The 18,903-nt window shown below is 37.5% G+C and overlaps 1 protein-coding gene across 2 annotated transcripts in view; it reads right to left on the reverse strand.

Annotated features, from left to right (window-relative positions):
- Nucleotides 1-18,903, reverse strand: part of Elk (Eag-like K[+] channel) — a 122,051-nt gene that overhangs the window by 49,646 nt on the left and 53,502 nt on the right. Inside the window, exons 5-6 of one of the 2 annotated variants that reach the window (XM_066288905.1) lie at nucleotides 18,119-18,306; nucleotides 24-258 (exon numbers count right to left, since the gene is read on the reverse strand). In XM_066288905.1, the coding sequence (XP_066145002.1) occupies nucleotides 24-258; nucleotides 18,119-18,306 (423 nt within the window). Of the gene's footprint in view, nucleotides 1-23; nucleotides 259-18,118; nucleotides 18,334-18,903 lie in introns of both variants that reach the window. The other variant, XM_066288904.1, reaches the window with a different exon arrangement.

Here is an 18,903-nt window from a genome sequence, read left to right on the forward strand (position 1 = left end):
AGGTAGAGATGAAAAATACGTACCTATAAAAAAGAGAGCCTCCACGAAAACGTCCATGATCACTGAAGGTCTCTCGGTTTCCGGCCTCAGGAAACTAGCGTTGTAAGGCACCACGACGGCCACATAAAACGTGGCAATCAAAATCAGCCAGTCCCAGGCATTCTTGAATACGCCATAATGTGATATTATGAACCGGCTCTTTTTCACCGAGGCTGTCTTATATTCTGGAAGCGGCTGCGGGGTTGAGCTCAACAAGTTCTGAAAAAGGAATTTGTGTATTTTAATATAAAACCATTAGAAAAACAACGTTCTATTTATCCAAGAAAAAAATCATGCCATGTCATCGTGCCAACTGGGAGACGTTTACGAAAGTAGAAATACATTTTCTAAACGGTATAATAGGAATGATAACATTCTAACCAACTCCGTATTTCCTGCAGATTTGACGAGACAATGCCAGTTATTGGTAAGCTCAAAGAATGAAATTTCATCACAAACCGAAGAGGGATTATCATCGGTCCATTAGCCGCTCTTCAACGTCCCACGAAGTGCGTATTGTTTCGCGGATAAAAAAAGAGAAAATCAGGTGAATGTGGTAAACACGTAAATATTGCCGCACGAACTGTGTAAAGACTTTATTGTCGGTTCTCTGTATGGCCAATGATGTGGTAATGCCTAACAGGCAACTCAACACTTCGCTATTAATTCTACGAGGGTGACTCAATATGAGCTCGAGAGCCTAAGAGCGATAGGTGGAAGTATCACAAGACCGCAATACTCTTCCTTGGTCCCCGAAGGCCGCGTTTTCAATCGCTGTCACCACCAGTGAACACCAGACACCTTTCAGGTCAATGCGTTAGTATCGAATTTCTTACATGAGAAGATATAAAACTGGCGGAAAGGCTTTAGAGGCTAAAAGCTGCATAGTTCGAAGAGAGCTCTCTGAAGAACATCCACGCGTACAAGAAACTTCTGTGAAGGACGAGAAACGATTGGGAATTGGCACCGTGCTCAGACCACTGGGTTATCTTGGTAGTCTTTTGGGATTTCAAAGGGCCTTCTACATTAACTTTCTCCACGAACGTCGCATAGTGAGTGCAAACTGCTACTGCCAGCTATTGGCTGAGACAATGGTGTCAGAAAAGACGATAATTTCCGATCTGAAACGCGATTCTGCTCCATGACAATGCCCGTCTTCAACCTGTCAACCTGACTCGAGAAAACTTGCAAAAATTCACAGGCCGACATTGGAGTAGCCTCCCAATAGTCCGGATTCGACCCCCTGTGATTAACACATGTTTGGCTCGTCGAAAGAGGCACTGGGAGGACAATGATTCGGCAACGATGCAGCTGTTGAGCGCTTGGTGAGCAACTAGTTGCACTTTGCTTCTGTTTCCATAACGGTATTAAGAAACTTCTGACACGTTGGGAAAAATCTATTCTTAAATGAGGAGATTATGCAAAAAAATCATTCCGGTTGATATTTGATTCATCTTCGTGTCAGTTCCAGTCACTCTGCAGGTATTAGACGTAAAATGTAAATGGACAGTAACGCAATTCGGAAACAAATGCTTTGGGGTTGAGCAGTCTCTCATGTGCTCTTCCGTGATCAACAGAGGACTATTGAAGATTGTTTATTATTCTAGCCCAAAGGACGCTATCTAGGATGAAAAAAGGCAGAGATGGAATGGGGCTTAAAATCGTAGGTGGACACAATCTTTTCACATTCAAACTCTTTCAGAAATCTCGACTGTCGAAAGATTAAAGAAACGCGATATTTCCAAAATCTTTACAGCATAAGAGCCGTAGTGGTCACTGGACCGCTTGAAGTAAGTTCGGACAGGGTCATAGCGGTCTAGCGTTTATTTCACTTTATGTTTATGCTTAATAGACCCGTTTTATGTGGGCGCTAAAATATGTATTACCCCGCAATGGCCTGAAAGCAGTATTTCACTGTACCAGAAGCCCAATGGGGCGGTTTAGCACTTCGTGTTATTATGAAGTAATGAACGGTCAAAGTTCCTGGAGAATTTAACGAATGATCCGCAGTTTTCAAGTAAAACAAAATCGTGATCAAAGTTTTTACGTGTGTAATCCAGCGAAAACATTCTGGATAGAAAGAGAGGTTGTCCTTCACATTCTAGTTAGAATGTTCGAATTCACGGTAGTGCGAGACACGTCTCGATTCATCGATATTTACGATTTGTATCGCAGCATAACTGGAATAAATTTATATGCTTAGAATTTTCTACATTACTGTTTATGTCCCTCTCATTGGATCGGTTTCATACAGATATCGTGAGAGTGCCTCATCATTTCCCCCTTGAACCAGCCCTCGCAATGTCTTTCAGACCAAACAGAAAGAATAATGTCTCATTAAGTGTTAAAAAACATGTACATTCTCAGTCACTGTTACCTTTAAAGCTCTATAACGCTCATTTATAACGAACCGTTTTGACTGTTGCTAACAAGGAGTGAAGCGACGAGTTGGCAATGGAGGTGTCTCATTATTATCTTCAAGTTTAAGCTGAGAGCGCCGCCGAAGAATAGAGCTCAGGCTTTCGGGCACTTTTGTCTTAAATTTGTTATTTAAATTGTTTACATCAATTGTAGCCAACGAAACAGAGGAAAAATTGAACATAGCAGTGCGGTAATGCAAACATATTTGCATTTAATGTGCTGAGCTAGGACGTTGCACCCGCTTATTAACGAATTGTTTGACAAGCTTTAACCCAAAATCTCGAATATGTGCAATTTTGACGTGAATAATTGTATCGTTCTAAATCGTTAAGCTTTCATTATATTTAACTGGCAGTTTCGGTATACAGGGTGCGTGCAGAAAGTGTTCGTACGTCAGATAATTTTATATAAATTGTATTGTTTCGTTGTTATTAAGCAATTTTTACAAAACAGGCAAATAATCATAAATATTCTTTGACCTCTTTCAACGATACATTTTTTACCGAGAAAGAAAAAATACCTTTAGTCGGCACGAAAATAACAATATAAACGACAAAATATGCAGGAATGTGCTCGTAAAAAGTGTTTGTGCGCTTCTCCACTTTACACCTTAAACTAGTGCAGAGATGATCTATCCAAAAAAAGTTATTAACAATTAATGGAGGTGGTTAGTTTAGTTCGTTCTGAGTGATTACAGAACATTTTTGGTGTCTATTCAGATCACGGGACGTAAAGGTCATTAGGCATCAGAAGAATTGCGACGAATGATCCTTGAAGTATATAATGGCTGCATATCATTGGTAGAAATTAGTCGAATGGGACATGAATCAAAATTTATTATCCAAAAAATAGTAAACAGGTACTGTCCGTGAAAAGCATTAAAAAATCGACTACGGTCAGGACGGGCAAGAAAAATAAATGATTACTTGAAACGTTTAATCACACGAAAAGTAGAAGAAAACCCACGAATAAGTGTAGGAAAAATCGCTGCAGAATCTGAAAATTTTCAATAATAAAGACGTCTCAGCCAGTTCTGTTAAGAATCATTTGAGAAATGGGGGGTCCACGACAGAGTAGCTCGTAAAAAATATTTTATAAACGGAGTCAATCGAAAGAGGTCGCTAGAACTTATATTAACACCCCCGTAACATATTGGAATAGAGCGATTTTCACTGGTGAGAGCAAATTTAAATTTTTTGGAAATAAAAGGCATTTTAAAGTATGGCGGAGGTGCGGTATTGCTATGGGGCTGTATGAGCGCTTCAGGAATGGGATCGCTTCATTTTATAAATGGGATAATGAGCCAAGATATGTATGTAAATATTTTAAAAAGCAACCTCCATGCTAGTGCAACTAAAATGGGGATTAGGCATGATTTTGTATTTAACCAAGATAACGATTCCAAAGGCACAGCTTGCAACCCCAGGCGCTCGATCTTGTATAATACCCTGAAATATTTCAAAACATCTCCCCAGTCACTAAACATCAACCCCATCGAAGGTCTTCTGGACTATCTCGAAAAAAAAAATAGGAATTATGTTAGTTCATCGAGACAAGGGTTAAAGGTAGCCCTTCAATGAGATGGAACGAAATACCATCAACTCTGACATCAAATTTAGTCAATTCCATGCCTAAAAGGCTAGAAGCAATGATAAAGTCGAAAGGAAACCCAAAACGTTATTGAAACAAATTTTATTGTTGATGTTTTAGTCACTTTGTTATTAATTTAGGTTTGTACGGGCACTTTTTGCGTTTCTATTCTAGTCAATTTTGTTGTTTATATTAATTATTTAGTAATCAATATTAATCACTTTTTATTTTTCATTAAAAATATATGCTAAATATATAAAAAAAAACTCTATGATTATTTCTGTTCTTTGTGAAAGTTGCCTAATAATATCGAAACAATACGTTCAATATAACATTATCCACTGCACGAATGCTTTCTGCACTGCCTGTACGTATATGGAGCAACAGCAATGGCTTTTTTTGTATCAAACAATGTGTCAAGTAAAAGTTAAAATGCTAATTTGTTATGATCATTAGCTACAAGGCTTAATGTGTTATGATTTTCGATGACCTTGAACTTTTTTCCCTTGCCCCCTAACACTCCAAGGAAGATCAACTTCAGCTTTCCGATCGCAACTCTTATCTAGGAATCGCTTTATAGAATAAACACCTATTCGCCCATACAAATAAATCAAATTTCGTTGGATAAGAAAAATTTCGAAAAAAAATTATTTTCCTTATTTTATTTAAAAAAAAAATTAAATTCGATCAGAAAAGCAAAATAACAAATTAATTCTTACAAGAGTTGATTGTTATTTAATTTTCAGAGCAGTTGCTCAAAACGTCTTCCGTTGCTAGCCAAACGCATTGAACGTTTCCAAACACTATACAAACACTTGAACATGCGCACGTTGCTTAATTACACTGACGTCATCTACGTCTTTTCTAAACTAACTCTTAAGCGGCCCCAACGAAAAAAGTCGCTGAAATTTAAATCTGGTGATCGAGCTGGCCACTTTACTTACCCCAGAAAAAAGTGTATACGATTTTTTTAAAATTAAAAATTGTAATTTCCGGAATACTACTTACTTAACCGTGAAAAACTACAGTGTGTTTACATTCTTCTTAGAAACGATATTTAAAAAGTTATTGCCATTATTCCCTATACACACATACATGACGGGCCCAATATGAAGCCTGCGAGGCGTTTCTCAGATTCTAAAATCATCAATTAGGTCTCGGAACCTAAAATGGCCCTTTATCCACCATCCTGAGAACTTAATTCTCCAAAATTAAGCCAATCGTGTCACTTTAAGTCACTCGAGTGAGTCTTTACAACTGTAAATATACATAAGTCTACACCATGTACCTCTACTTGGTTCGATTGAGTCTCCCTGTTAATCTGGACTAGACGTATTAATACGCCTCAATTGGAATACACAACAGAGTAATTAATTTTAATCTGTCTCATAAGAGATCGATGGCGACGCACTTTGATAAATTATGGGATTTGCCTATATGTAATGAAGCTATATGCACAATGCGACAAAGAAGGGCTATCTATCAGATACAAAGCGCCATTGTTCTTTGTTAGTTGGTTAATACTAAGTTCTCATGGATCAGACATAAAATGGCATAAGATTATTTCATCAATACTTATTGTACAATACGGAAAACCTAGAGAGAAACGCAGTGAAAATTCACTTTCCATCAGTTGCTCGGCTCAGATAATGGAAAAATAAACGGTCTCAGTCAATACGTTTAACGTTTATCAGGCATGTTGGGATTTTCCAAGAATAACGACAAATTGTTCAACGGCTTGATAACTAAACCTCCGTTATTTTGATCGCATTTTCAGGAAAATTCGAATTTTATTGGTTTACGATGAGCCACGAAATCGAGGCAATATGCCACATAATCCTGAAAGATAGAAAATGGTATCATGTCCACAAGCTTTGCTCAAATTCTATTCAGGGATTTCAAACATTCATGTGTTCGACTACGGATAAAGAATCAATCAACTAAATAGGTCTAAAAAAAAACACGATATTTTTCTAATACTAAAAGCATATGTATCTACATAGATTGACGATTTTGACATTGGGACAGCATAAACAGAATAATTCACTGATGAATACACCTATAAATAAATGATCAATTAATCGGGTGGAAAGAGGGATAAATCAATTAGAGAATGGCTGAAAGTTTCAAGAGATTTTTTTATAACTTTACTCATGACTTAACTTGCGACGACAGACATTTTCGGTCGAGATATAAATGAAGAAAATCAAGGAATTAAACACTTGAGAACCTCGAACTGATCGGTCGAGATCTACGTGGGATCGTGGCATTACCGGGAAAGTGAGTATTTTCAGGGCGACTGGTCGAGAGGCACGTGGAAACCGTACTCAGTGTCTATGTTGTTAGTGTTGAGTAAACAGTAGGGTTTCCAAAGAACCGCACGTGGAAACACGGCCACTACAGAGATACCACGTATTAATATTGAGGTAAAGGGCAATTTCCCATAATTTTTTAACGCGAAAGTTGCACTCATATTTACACGTATTTAACCCAGTTAGAAAGGAGGGCACGTTATTCAGTCTTGTCCTTTACAAGAGTTTGTTAAGTGCATGTCGCAGCAATTAACTCGTTAAAGAAGGTAGTTTTCAGTGAGGTAAGGTTTTTCCAATTTTGACAATTTTTTTATAAAAAAAGGGATCTTCGGATAAAGGTGCTTTGATGATTATTTTAACAAGGAATTTAGTTAGAAAATGCAAATCGTCTCCTAACGGTTAGGAAAAGCAACGTCTTTCCAAATCCCACGGGTTTTGAACAGTATTACGTTATTTGTCAAAATTGGAAAATAATGTATTCTCTGGAAATAATTGTTTAGTTCGGTGAATAAATGGAGTCTGAAGACTTAATAGAGTTTCGAAGTTGCTGAAGGCAAGTGAACAGGTACGTGGGATCACAGCGTAACCGTAGGTTTGACGCGTTTCAGTTTGACAGAGGTGTATGGCCAAAAAGGGCTCATTCGTACTACGGCTTCTTGTATGTAGGGTGTTGTACACTCTCAGAAACAATAACTATTTAATAACGCACGTTGAAGCTGTTGCTTAGTTCAACGTAATTTTAATCACGGGATGGTGCAAAAAACTGCCGTGGAATTCACCTAATTTTTTTTTCATCATCTATGCAAATATAGTACTTTTCACATTCCTGCAGTTTAAATTATAACCAAAAGTTTTTTTCTCATTTCGAGAAATATAGTTTTGGTACACAATCGAACTTGTGACTAAACAGGACCCTTTTTGCAATATTTTTAAGGAAAAAAAGTAATTAGCTTAATTTCATATCTCAGTTAATTCGTAGGAATATTAACATGTAGCCAATTCTCCATGCAAATTGAAAGCTTTCTGAAAACATATCGAGTTTTGAGTTTTTCTATGTAAATTTCTTCTCGATTTCAATTTTATTTCGCTTCAAATCAATTCGCCAATTTTCGGCATCGGACTTGAATAAAACTAACACCAAGCAAATGAATATAGCTTTGAAATCAGGGGGAATATATTAAATTTGTCAACTGTGAACTGATTAATTTTGGGCCAATTCGGGCACCACGACCAGTCCGCGCTCAGTGCTGAAGTACGTTCCTCAAAAGATTGTTATGGATTTCTCACCTATAAAGCAACAACAATGCGCTTAAACCAGACATGTTTTCAAAAATCGATCATTCATTTAATGTAGTGATTTGAACGATAAATGGCGTGGAAAAGATCTTTTCAATCAGTCTGAAAGGAAGTGCACAGAAGACTCACTTTCAATGGAGGAATAGTAAAGTATAAACTGGAAAGTAGACTAGAGAGCAGTCGCATGGATCGATGAAAAGGATGATCTTCATGCTCATCAAGATGATCGAATTAAAGAAGAGAAAATGAGGAAGAGAGAGAGAGAGAGAGAGAGAGAGAAAAAAAAGAGAGAGAAAGAATAGTGACACAGTAGAGAGTAGTGAGAGAAAGAAGGGGGGAGGTAGAGAGAGGGAAAGAAAGAGGATGTAAAAGCTACAACAGAAAAATTTATATTTCAACTGAAGAAAGCCATTCGGTGGTCTTAGGTGATGCATCGTGAAGAGAAGCAAGGAGGTTTGGATGAATAGTAAAACGATGTATTCCATAACACCAGACCGACTAGGTCATACCACCAAGGGTTTGAGGGCCGTGAAAATTCTAATGTTCTATAATAACCGATACAGAATACTAAAATCGGTGTCAGGTCAGTCCCGGCTTTTCAGGTCTCTTTTGGACTGCTCAACAACGTGCGTCATTCGAGATCAGCATGCTCAGTGCTCTTCAGATTACTAAAAGAATTTCAATCGTGGGAGCTGGGTTAATCGGTTCATTGAAGGTAGCAGGATTTCAAAATAGATTTTTCAGGAGTCTAAAAACATCTTTTCGTTTGGTCGGAACTCCTGAAAGTTAGTGGGTTTGAACATACCTTGCGCATGCCAGAGCGATGCACCTACCGGGTGATTTATTAGCGATGGGACAACCGAGAGCTGGAGATACTACATGCCAATTGATGAATGTTAGAGAAATTGTGCATTATTCAAGAGTTGATGGTTCCTGATATATACAAGGTGTTGGAAGTTAGAATTTTAATTCATTTTTTTTGTGATTATTCTGCAAGTGTCTAGGTTAGGCCCTTGACAATGTGCAAAATTATGTTTTTTTTAGGTAACGAATTAGATGCGTTACAATTCTTTAAATGAATAACTATATAATTTTTCAAATTTCTAACCTAGATTTTTCCAGAGTAATGATAAAAAATGAATTAAAATTTAAACTTTCGACACCCTGTATATATATATATATATATGTGAAACTATCCAGTATCGCATAGAGCATGTTTTCTCCAATTGACCAAAGCCACTTGACGTGTACAAAAACCAGTTTTCGGTGGTCCTGTTGTTAATGAATTGTCCTGCACATTCAATTTTCCACAGAAAAACTCAATTTAACTTTCAACTTCACGTATAAGCCAAATAACTAACTCATTTAACGTAAAAAGACCAGTTATTTATTTCTATACGATTACAATTCCCAATAAGCCCTATTGACATCCAGAAGAAATTTTACGTCAACTGCAATATAAAGCTGCAATCCGAGCTTCACGAAGCAAATATCTAATAAGAGATACTTGAGATAGATTCTTTATATCCACCGTTCGGGAAATTTACGTAGCTAAGAGCTATTTTATGTAACTGTGCTCATAACTAAATCTATTTGAAGTAAAATTAAAATCTTACCCGTCTACACTATGAATTCGGCCTTGAATTACAGCAGATTGAAATGCGAGAAAGTTTCCTGGAATTGGTATAATGTGTATGTACAGAGCTTGCAAAAAGTATTGCAATAGATTTATAACCTTCGAGAAGCAGATGTTAACAAAAAGCTTAAAAACGTATAATGTCATTTTTGAAATGGCAGTTAATGCATTATTTTCGACGTCCAAACGTTTCACCCCTACACAGTCACCCCCCCCCCCCCCCTCCCCCCTTTAATTTTTTATTTTTACCCGGAAAGGTACGCATTGTAGTATATCAAATGAAAGGAAATTCTATAAGGGATATATCGGTATACAAGGTGTAACTTAAGTGATGTCATTAATTCATCACTAATTAATCCTTATAATATTATATATGAAAACATTTTCATATATACATCTGTCCTAACTCGCACCATTTTCGAGATACTGGGTGTCAAAGTTTTATTAATTATTCAAAAAGCTTTGCGCCGATTTTGATGAAACTTGGCAAATCTGTTATCATTAATAGGGGGCCACTTTCGATGTTATTACATTTTGAATAATAATTCCAGTGGCGTCGCAGGTAGTTACCTGATTGATATTTGTGGCGTGATTATTGTACGTTGCCGTTTTTTCCGAATTTGATATTCGTGTCAGACTAAACAGTTAAAAATACAACTGTCTTGTCCTTTGGCTTTTCGTTGTAACTCGCTTGATTTTTGGCATTTTTAAGATTAAACAAGTTTGAAAAATTAATAAAAACTCAATTTTTTAATGAAATTTCGACACCCAGTATCTCGAAAATGATGCGAGTTAGGACACATGTTTACATGAAGATTTTTTCGTAAAACATGACAAGGGATCACTCCTTTTTCTTGATGACATCTCTGAAGTTACACCCTGTACTTAGAAGTAAAACTAGATCTACAGTTTCCTTTTAAAAAAAGACGAATGAAACAAAGTCCGCATCTAAAAAAGATTAAAAGTTATCATGTTTCCTTCCTAGATATTCAATCTGTTCTTGTTTTCCTTTGAAATAAAGTAAAAAAACAACAATGAGGTGTAGAAAATGTAAATCGTTTTCGATGTAAACAATTTTTTAGATACAAAATATTTTGATTATCATGGTATTAACTAGTAGTTGAATGTAGTTGTTAGACACCTACCATGGTTAGGATATTAAAAAAAAATAGATCGTGTTATCTGAGAACCAAAGAATTGGAATTTTTATCCTTTTGGGACATGACGATTGCAAAAGAACTTGCGAAGACGTGCGTCTTATGTTTAATGGGGTATATCCAGACCGACCTAATGATAGAAGTGTGGTTCCCCGAATTAATAAAAAATTCAACAAACTGGATGTGTGAAAACTGCTCTAAAACGTAAAAGGCCTCGAGGAGCAACTGGGGGCGATAAAGTACTAGGCATTCTTTTATCTATCGATGAAAACCCCGTAAAATCTACAAGCAAACTTTCTTATGAATTTTATGCATTTTCAAAATCAGCAAGCAATCTTTTAAAACGGGAAAAATTTTATCCATATGAAGTTTCCTTTATCCAAGAGTTGACGCCTGGAGATTTTGATCTCAGGACGGAATTATGTGAACTGATGCTAGAGAAAAGCATTCGGGAAAATAAGTTTTTTCTAGAATGTTATTTTCGAATTAAGCAACATTTTGTTTAAATATCGACATAGTTATCACTAGCGGTCAGTCGGAGCAATCTGGCATTCGGCGTCTTCCCCCAACACGAAGGGAAGCACTCATTATTTACAGTGAGTATCAGTTGAGTCATCGAAGGGCCACAGCTTATGCGGCGCTAAACCGAGTTTAAACATACACCTGATGCAGGATCACACTTTAAGTTTTATTTAAAACAGAACAAACAACACATGAACAACTAAACAAAAGTCTAAAAAACAGGTACTAAACTAACACGAGAGAACAAGAGACCAATGTTCCTTGGTACTTCCAAGTTTGTACTTATAAAGGGTTTAGCGTTAACAGCTAAATATTAGTGATTAATGAACGAGTCAAAGGGACCTTACTAGGGCGGTAAGGACCAAGACCAAGAGCGAAAGAGAGTTGTTGATATCGCAGACGCTCAAAGCTGATTGGTCGCCTTTGAGTAGCACCCCCTCAAGGGAATGAAAAATAAGGATAGTTTTTGTTTAGGCTAAGACCTAAATTATGCCCAATGATTTGTCTATGCTGTAAAGGGCGTTTGGTTTCAGTCAAACTGGACAATAATTTAGGTGTCTGGACTCAATAAGTGGTGTTGAGTATTTCCCCGACATGGTCTACGGACAATCATCATTGGATGCAGACGCTGCATGCGTAACATCTATAGGAACTCAACAAATGGATGGGTATAATCGGCCACCACTTCATCCGTCCATTTTTCACAGAGGGGCACTTAAACAGCGCATCATACTTGTACTTATGGCAAAATGAAATAGTTCCATGAATCGCCTCAATTTTTCTTGGAGAAAATAGGGAACAAGTATACGGCTGTGCGAAGGTATTTTGATGAGATTTTTGCTAGGAGATGAATCTTACGTGCTTCGATTTTCCTTTGTGGGGTCACTTAAAAAGAGCCGTTTACAAGGATAGACCATGAAATCTAGATGATTTACAACTTACAATTCGGTGGGCATTAAGGTTAATAAAAGAAGTAACGCTGGATAATTCCATAAACGATTTCAAAAAATGACTGAGTCATTGCGAAATTGTCGCTGAAGCCCACTTTGAGTATTTATTGTAAGAATTTCGATTTTTGTTGATGCAAGAGCGAATTACTTTATTGTGTGTTAAATGCTTATCTGTTACTCTCCATCCGTTAATAGCTTTTTGGCAGAGATTTATTATTGGACTGTTTTTCGTCAGACCCGTAAGGGCACGTTTTTCCTACCGTCATGCAATTCCCAGAAGATTTGCTATCGATTTATTCAATCGACCTTGCAATTATCCTAAAGCGCAGAAGTCTACGTCATGCAATGATTTCGGTACCACGAAGTGGTCCCTCCCGCCCCTTTCCTGACCTGGATCTTCCCAAAATTTCACACGAGAAGAACCGGACTTCTTAACAAACATTCACGTCGCGACCATCATCATAACACCTTACCACACTTTACCGAGTATTTTAAGATACATCACCTTATGATGGTCAAGGATCCTTGCATTTAGATCCACTTATTTTAATAACTAATTAATTAATAAATAATGTTTTAACCGACTTTGTTATTAATTGAACAACAAACGTCAGGTCGTTTTGTGAATTTGAACAAACCGAACAAACATTGTGTACATAATAATTTAACTTTTTAAGGAACCCGCAGCTCTAATTTTAGCTCTAAGCCTGCTATTGTGCCCCTTAATGAATTACCTTTATTTTGATGTATTACAGTGGGTGTCACGCCCTGTGTATCGGCCTAAGTAGAGTTTAAGCTAAGATAAGTGCGTTGGGAACCCCCGGTTCAAGCCCATAGAATGTACCACCGTTTTTAGACCGCGTACCGCTACCATTACCATAAGCTCAGATGTGGGAGCAGATTTTTCCCAAGTTAAGAACTTTCGGTGTAATAAACTTTGGCGTCATCTTTGGTATGGACCACCACTTAAAGGCGACCCCGATTGTAGGGTCTACCGCCCCCTAATAAAATCCCGATTATACTGTTAACGTCAGTTGTGCTATGAGGGTGGGTGTAGGAAAATGTAGCAGCAATGATCGTCTAGCTTAGGTGCGCCTACGAGGGCATATCATAATCCTTGGTATTTAAGGTTTTAAAAATCATCAATCCTTCTCGTCTTTGGGGAATCACCTGTGGACCCTCAGCTTCATCAGTTCTCCGTACGTATTTTACTCGCGGTCCTTGCACACAAATCAATTCATCACGAATGGTTTAAGCGATTCTAAGGTCTTTGTTTTGTTAAACCGCTCAAATTGTTGGTGCTCAATAAATTGTGTTGGTTAGTTTTAATCGGTGGTTAATTCGATTTGACCGAACAACAGTGCCCCTGAAACTGCAAATTCGGGGCGGTCCTTCGCACTCGTCCAGCCAATTTTAGCAACACGCAGCACAAACTGCACAACAGTGGGTATCTTTCCATTTGGATATAAAAAAATTACTAGCGGTAGCTAAATAGAGGTAAAAGATTTAAACATCGAAAATAGTGCAAATTTTTTTTTTTTTTAATTTAATTTTTTAATTTTTTTTTTAAATAATACACGTGTTTAGGCATTTAAAAAAAAAACATCGGGTTTATGAAAATCATGAACATATTGCAATACTTTTTATAAGTGCTGCATAAAGTGTCGTGCTGTTAATTCTCGGCGTGGAAATTTAACCAAAATAAATCACAAAAGTTTGACAAAAACCCTTAAAACTATGGTCCACTGGTTCATATAGAGCCTCGCTCCTGCGATAGAGTCGCGGTAATAGAAGTCGACGAAGAGAAATACCTCTATAAAGTGTAATAATCCGTTGCCACTTCTGGCTCTCCCCTAAAACTCTAAATAAATGATTTTACAATGATTCACAAAAACCCACATTTCCGAACCTGCCTGAAATAATGAAAAGGTACCTACCAGAAAGGTAATTTTTGTTTGTTCTCCTTTACATATCTTTCTGACTCTGTTTAAAAATTGAGCTCTGAGAAGCGAGAAGTGCCCAACCAGCGCTTTCGGAAGTAGGTGGAAAAAGCATTTATTAAGATTTTGGGGGCAGAGCAACTCTTCTTTTGTGCTCATTTCGTAGATATTTCACATTTAAATTTCGCGAAAAAAATCAAACAAAAGTCCGCTTTTGATGTTCGAACAACTGGTACATTGCGCACCGTCTTGAGTAACAGAAAGAGGTCGTTTCCATGAACTTCCTGAAAGGAAAAAGGAACGCCAATGAGGTGCTCAGTCACATCAAGATGGTACAGAAGCGAAACTGTTGTACCAATATGGGCTAAATTATACGTACATTTTCAAACTTATTGATCTAACAAAGCGATAACGCTTTATTTGCTCCATCGAACTACATAGGTATCAAATATGCAGTTGTCTGCATTGTTCGACACCGAAATTAATTACATTCGGTCTCGATTAAACCCAGATTATGGGATGTCGAACTTATTTCAACAATTTGAACATGCTGAACCCGCAACACGCAGTCCTGTTTTCAAAGGTTCTTGAATGAAGCTCTCAAGCGGTGCTACAGTATTCCGGCATTTTGGATCTATTGTTAAATAGCTATTTAATGCTTCTACATGTCGATGGTAAAGAAATATTTTAGACTAAACCTTTAGGATAAATTTTGAGAATAATTCGTAATGCACAGGAAGTAGGGCAGTGAGTTCAGGGTCCTTTTGGCCCGGGGGTTTTTGTCGGCCGCCAGTTTAGTTGAAATCGGAGCATGTGCTTGCATTTATCGGCCAATTTAAATTCCATGAATATGTGCTATCACATCCATCTTTATGCCAATTAACCAACTGACTAAACTGTCGGTCGACAAAAAGTCGCTAGTTCAAGAGGATCTTTAGTCCATCCCTTCATTCGTGTCAATTTACGCCTCTTCAGGTGCGATAAACAAAAACATGTCCTGAGGATAAGGCAAAAGTTCAACCTATTAATAAATGCGCTGATGAGAATATTGTCTAAATCTGGACGACCAAAAGCTGCTACTCCTTCCAACACAGTGCTTTCGGGGATCCTTTATGAGGAAAAAACTAAATATACTGCGGACCATAAAACACCTGTAATTAACGCGTCAAACTCTTAGTAGTACTACAACTGATCAGGTTTTGCCTACATACAACACAGGAAGTATTTGGGCCCATACATTTAGGATGTCGTACATGCAGCATATTGGAAATGTACTTTTCCAGCAATGCAATGCACGGCCACATGTTGCTAGTGTAACAATAGCTGATCGCAATGGTAATGCGCTTGCGTGGCCTCCACGCTCTCCCGATTTTTCCCCTATAGAACACGTACGGGACTTGACAGAAAGAAGAGTTACCACCCTGGGGCGCTCACCACGTACTTTAGTAGAGTTTCAAAATGGAATTCAAGTTGCCTGAGATACGCCACCACAAGAGAACATCGATTTGCTTAGAAGCACGTCCAGACGAGTTCCTGAGGGTGCAAATTCACCTGGTTCAGGTTATCAGAATCTACAGTGTTGTCAATATATTTACAAAGTTTTATTGATATGAGCGCATTATTTCTAGGTGTTTCAATTTTTACGATGTTTACAATGTTTATTAGATTCATCTCCGATGAAGATGGTGGAAGTGCTTGTTCGTGTCCCAGCAATAGGTTTAATAGTTGAAGAAAGAGTCAGTATATAGTCAATGATGGGGACTATAACATATGTCGTAAACTAAATTAGAGAGTAGGTGAATCGACGGATAAAGATGGATGATTTTGAGAAAGATAAAAGTGGAGGAGGAGACAAGAAGAGAGAGAGAGAGAGAGAGTGAGAAAGAAACGGAGAAAGAGATAAAGAGAGAAGTTACAAGCCAAAACAGAAAAACTCATGCTTCGACTGAACCAATGGCTTATGTTGGTCTCTGGGGATCCTGAGTGTAGAGAGACAAGGACGATTCATTACGTACAAGAAGGATGAGTCCCACACTACCAAGCCGACCAGATCCTACCATCAATGGTCTGGCGACTCACTCTAAAAACATTAAAAAACAGGTCACAAAAAATGTTTTCCAGTCAGTCCAGGTTTTTAAAGTTCCTTTTGGGTTACATGAAAATGTACATCATTCCTGCTCAGAACGACCAGTATGCTTCAGATTACTGGAACAATTTCCATCGCGGAAGCTGGTTTAATCGGTTTATTGAGGGTTAAAGGATTCATTTCAAAACAGATTTCTCAATAATCTGAGAAGATATTTTCAAGCTGTGGAAAACCCTGGAAGCTATTGGGGGCAAACCACATCGTGAGGATACGTGGCGTACCCGGCGCACGTATATGAAATTCTAGACCGAGGAAGTTAATTTGTCTATCAATTTCAAGTATAAGCTAAACGATGGATGACTTGGATCAAGATAAAAATTAAAAAGGAGAAAGGGAGAGAAACAGGAGTTGAACGTCACATGTTCCATAAGATCGGTAAAAACGACTAAGGTCGGTCAATTTTACTTGGACTCACAAGAAAAGTTTTCCTGATTTGAGCCCACGGGTTATTTGTATGTCGTCAAATTACTTGCTAAAGAAAATTGAAAATGCTTCATTCCAGATGTAGGTATGTATTACTAGTTCAGTCGATTCGTGGACCAGCTTCTGGTTGAAGAAATTCAGTGATGAGAAGAAGGCAGAATCAGACAGAAAAAGACGGAAGAAGAGGAGGGAAGAGCGGGAAGAAGAAAGACGAAATCGGCAGAAGAAAAAATGCGAAATGCAGAAATTAGAATACACAGCTAAGATCATTTAACTATTTCACGAAATTCAAAATAAAATGTAATTTTCACCTAAATGAGTGAAATATTACGCCTGCGAATGGGATTGAGGCATTTATGTAGCGATTTGGTGACGACTGGATCCATGTTAATCCGGAATTATTTTGATATGGTCACGATATTTTCAATCAGCTTCCCTTCTTAATCTTAAATGTTTATATCATCCCTTCTAGTCTATTTTTTCCATGTGCCTCAATCCCATCCGGACTTAAATTCTCGATTTAAACGTACTGATTGATTCCAGCCAGCCATGGATTGGAAATCCCGGACTTCTGGATAAATTGAAATAAGGTACGTAGGGATTCGTGTGCAGAATGAAATGTTAGATAGGGGAAACAATAATCTAAGAAATTCATAGAATAATCCGCGTGAAAATAAGAACGAATGGGGCGACTGATCAAATGAGTTAATGGTGTTTTATGGGTGCTTTTAGGTGTTTGCTATGGTTTCGCTCATTTTCTGAAGTAAAATTTTAAATTTCGCAGTTAATTGAAAAAAAAAATTTAATTTTTAATTATAAATTTTACCTATTTACCGAAAAATCCCTTTTTAAGCAGTGCTTCCGTTAAGTTACCAATTATCGGCGTGTGAACAAAGTTGACAACAAAAATAACAATTTGGTCCCTTCGGGCATACTGATTGTTTATAACATTTAACATACATTAAGCACAAAAGCTGTAATTATCTTCACTTGCATTGTTCCTCGATTCTATGACAATGAAGGCATAGAATTCGATTCCAATTTCACGCAAACAGCGCTTTTAACATTCGCCATAATTTATTTCTATGACTTAGGAACTTAGGATGGAATTGACTGCCATTGTATTATGTTTAAAAACCCCCAGTCATTACCGCATTACGTTTACTTCATCCCTACCCAACCAAAAACTCTCAAACGGTTTTTAAATAGGAAATTCCAAAGCTAGTTATCGACCTAATTTTCTACGAAATAAAGATGAAAGAATACTAAAAATGAGAATGGAGTTTAATTAGACTTTTTCTCTGATTATAAAACCGAGAAGTAATGCCATTTTCTCATAGGAATATTTAATGGAAAAAATTTCAAGTGCATCTTTAATTCCTTTTAGTGTCCCTTGTGAGTCGTAACTCTTGTGCAGTTTCGCTCATGTTGTTTAAATCGATCTTATGTAATTTCAGCATTCAGTTATGAGATTCGCACGAAAAGTTACCTCTAAGTGAGCGAGAGAGATAGAAATAAAATATTCGATAATAATAATTTAATAATTAAAATTTTTAAGTTAATTAACAAAAACATATATTGAAAATAAATAAATGAGCAAAATTAGGTCGCATGATCACAAAGATCGACTATGCCCGTACAACTTTCAGGATATCACAATGTCAAAAGAGATCAACAGGAACTTACATTGTTCAGCTTTAGTTTGGTCTTCATCCTGTCCGGTTTATAATGCCCACTAAGCTGATAAAGTACAGCCCTGGATCGTCTTCTTCCATAATTGGTAGGTGGAGCTTCGGGGTCCAAATCACAGTTGGTTTTTTCTGCTAGGAGACAGGAGTCTGCCGAGCCCCGAAATCGGGCCCCCAAGACAGCAGCTGCGGATAGCAAAGAATAACGAAAAACTATTAGGCAGTGTGGATATGTCCTTAGACTATAGTTGAAGGTGGTTTAGGATTATGTTGTACGCATTAGAAATTAAATCAGGTTAGTTTAGGTTAGCTGCTCACGGCACGGTATTCACCGGAAAGTAAAACGAAGTGTGACCGTTGTAGCAATGTAATTTCTGCAATGGTCAATGAAAAAAAACGAATTGAGGGTACCGCTACGCAAGAAGGACAATAAGACAACAACGCAACAATCCAATAAATAAATAAAGAATCGGGCGGAATGTAATACATAACATGCTACATAATGTGCAATGAGCTCTGGTTTCTTGAAAGAGGACGTTAATTTGGGTTTGGAGAATTATAGACAATGGAATTTTATCGTCCTATTGACGATATATCCCTCAGGGATACTTCCAGGTAGTCGAAGATCGATTACTTAGGAAACCCGAGGTGTTTTAGTCGGTAGCAGCTTGGGTGAGTCCGACCCTGCTCAACAGCTAGGAAAACAGGCCGGGTGAATTGAAGATTTTGGCCGTGAAAAAAAATATTTATTATGAACATCCTAATCGATTAAATGTTTCATTA

Source organism: Euwallacea fornicatus, chromosome 13, assembly GCF_040115645.1.
Source record: "Euwallacea fornicatus isolate EFF26 chromosome 13, ASM4011564v1, whole genome shotgun sequence".
In the NCBI taxonomy this organism is placed as follows: domain Eukaryota; kingdom Metazoa; phylum Arthropoda; class Insecta; order Coleoptera; family Curculionidae; genus Euwallacea; species Euwallacea fornicatus.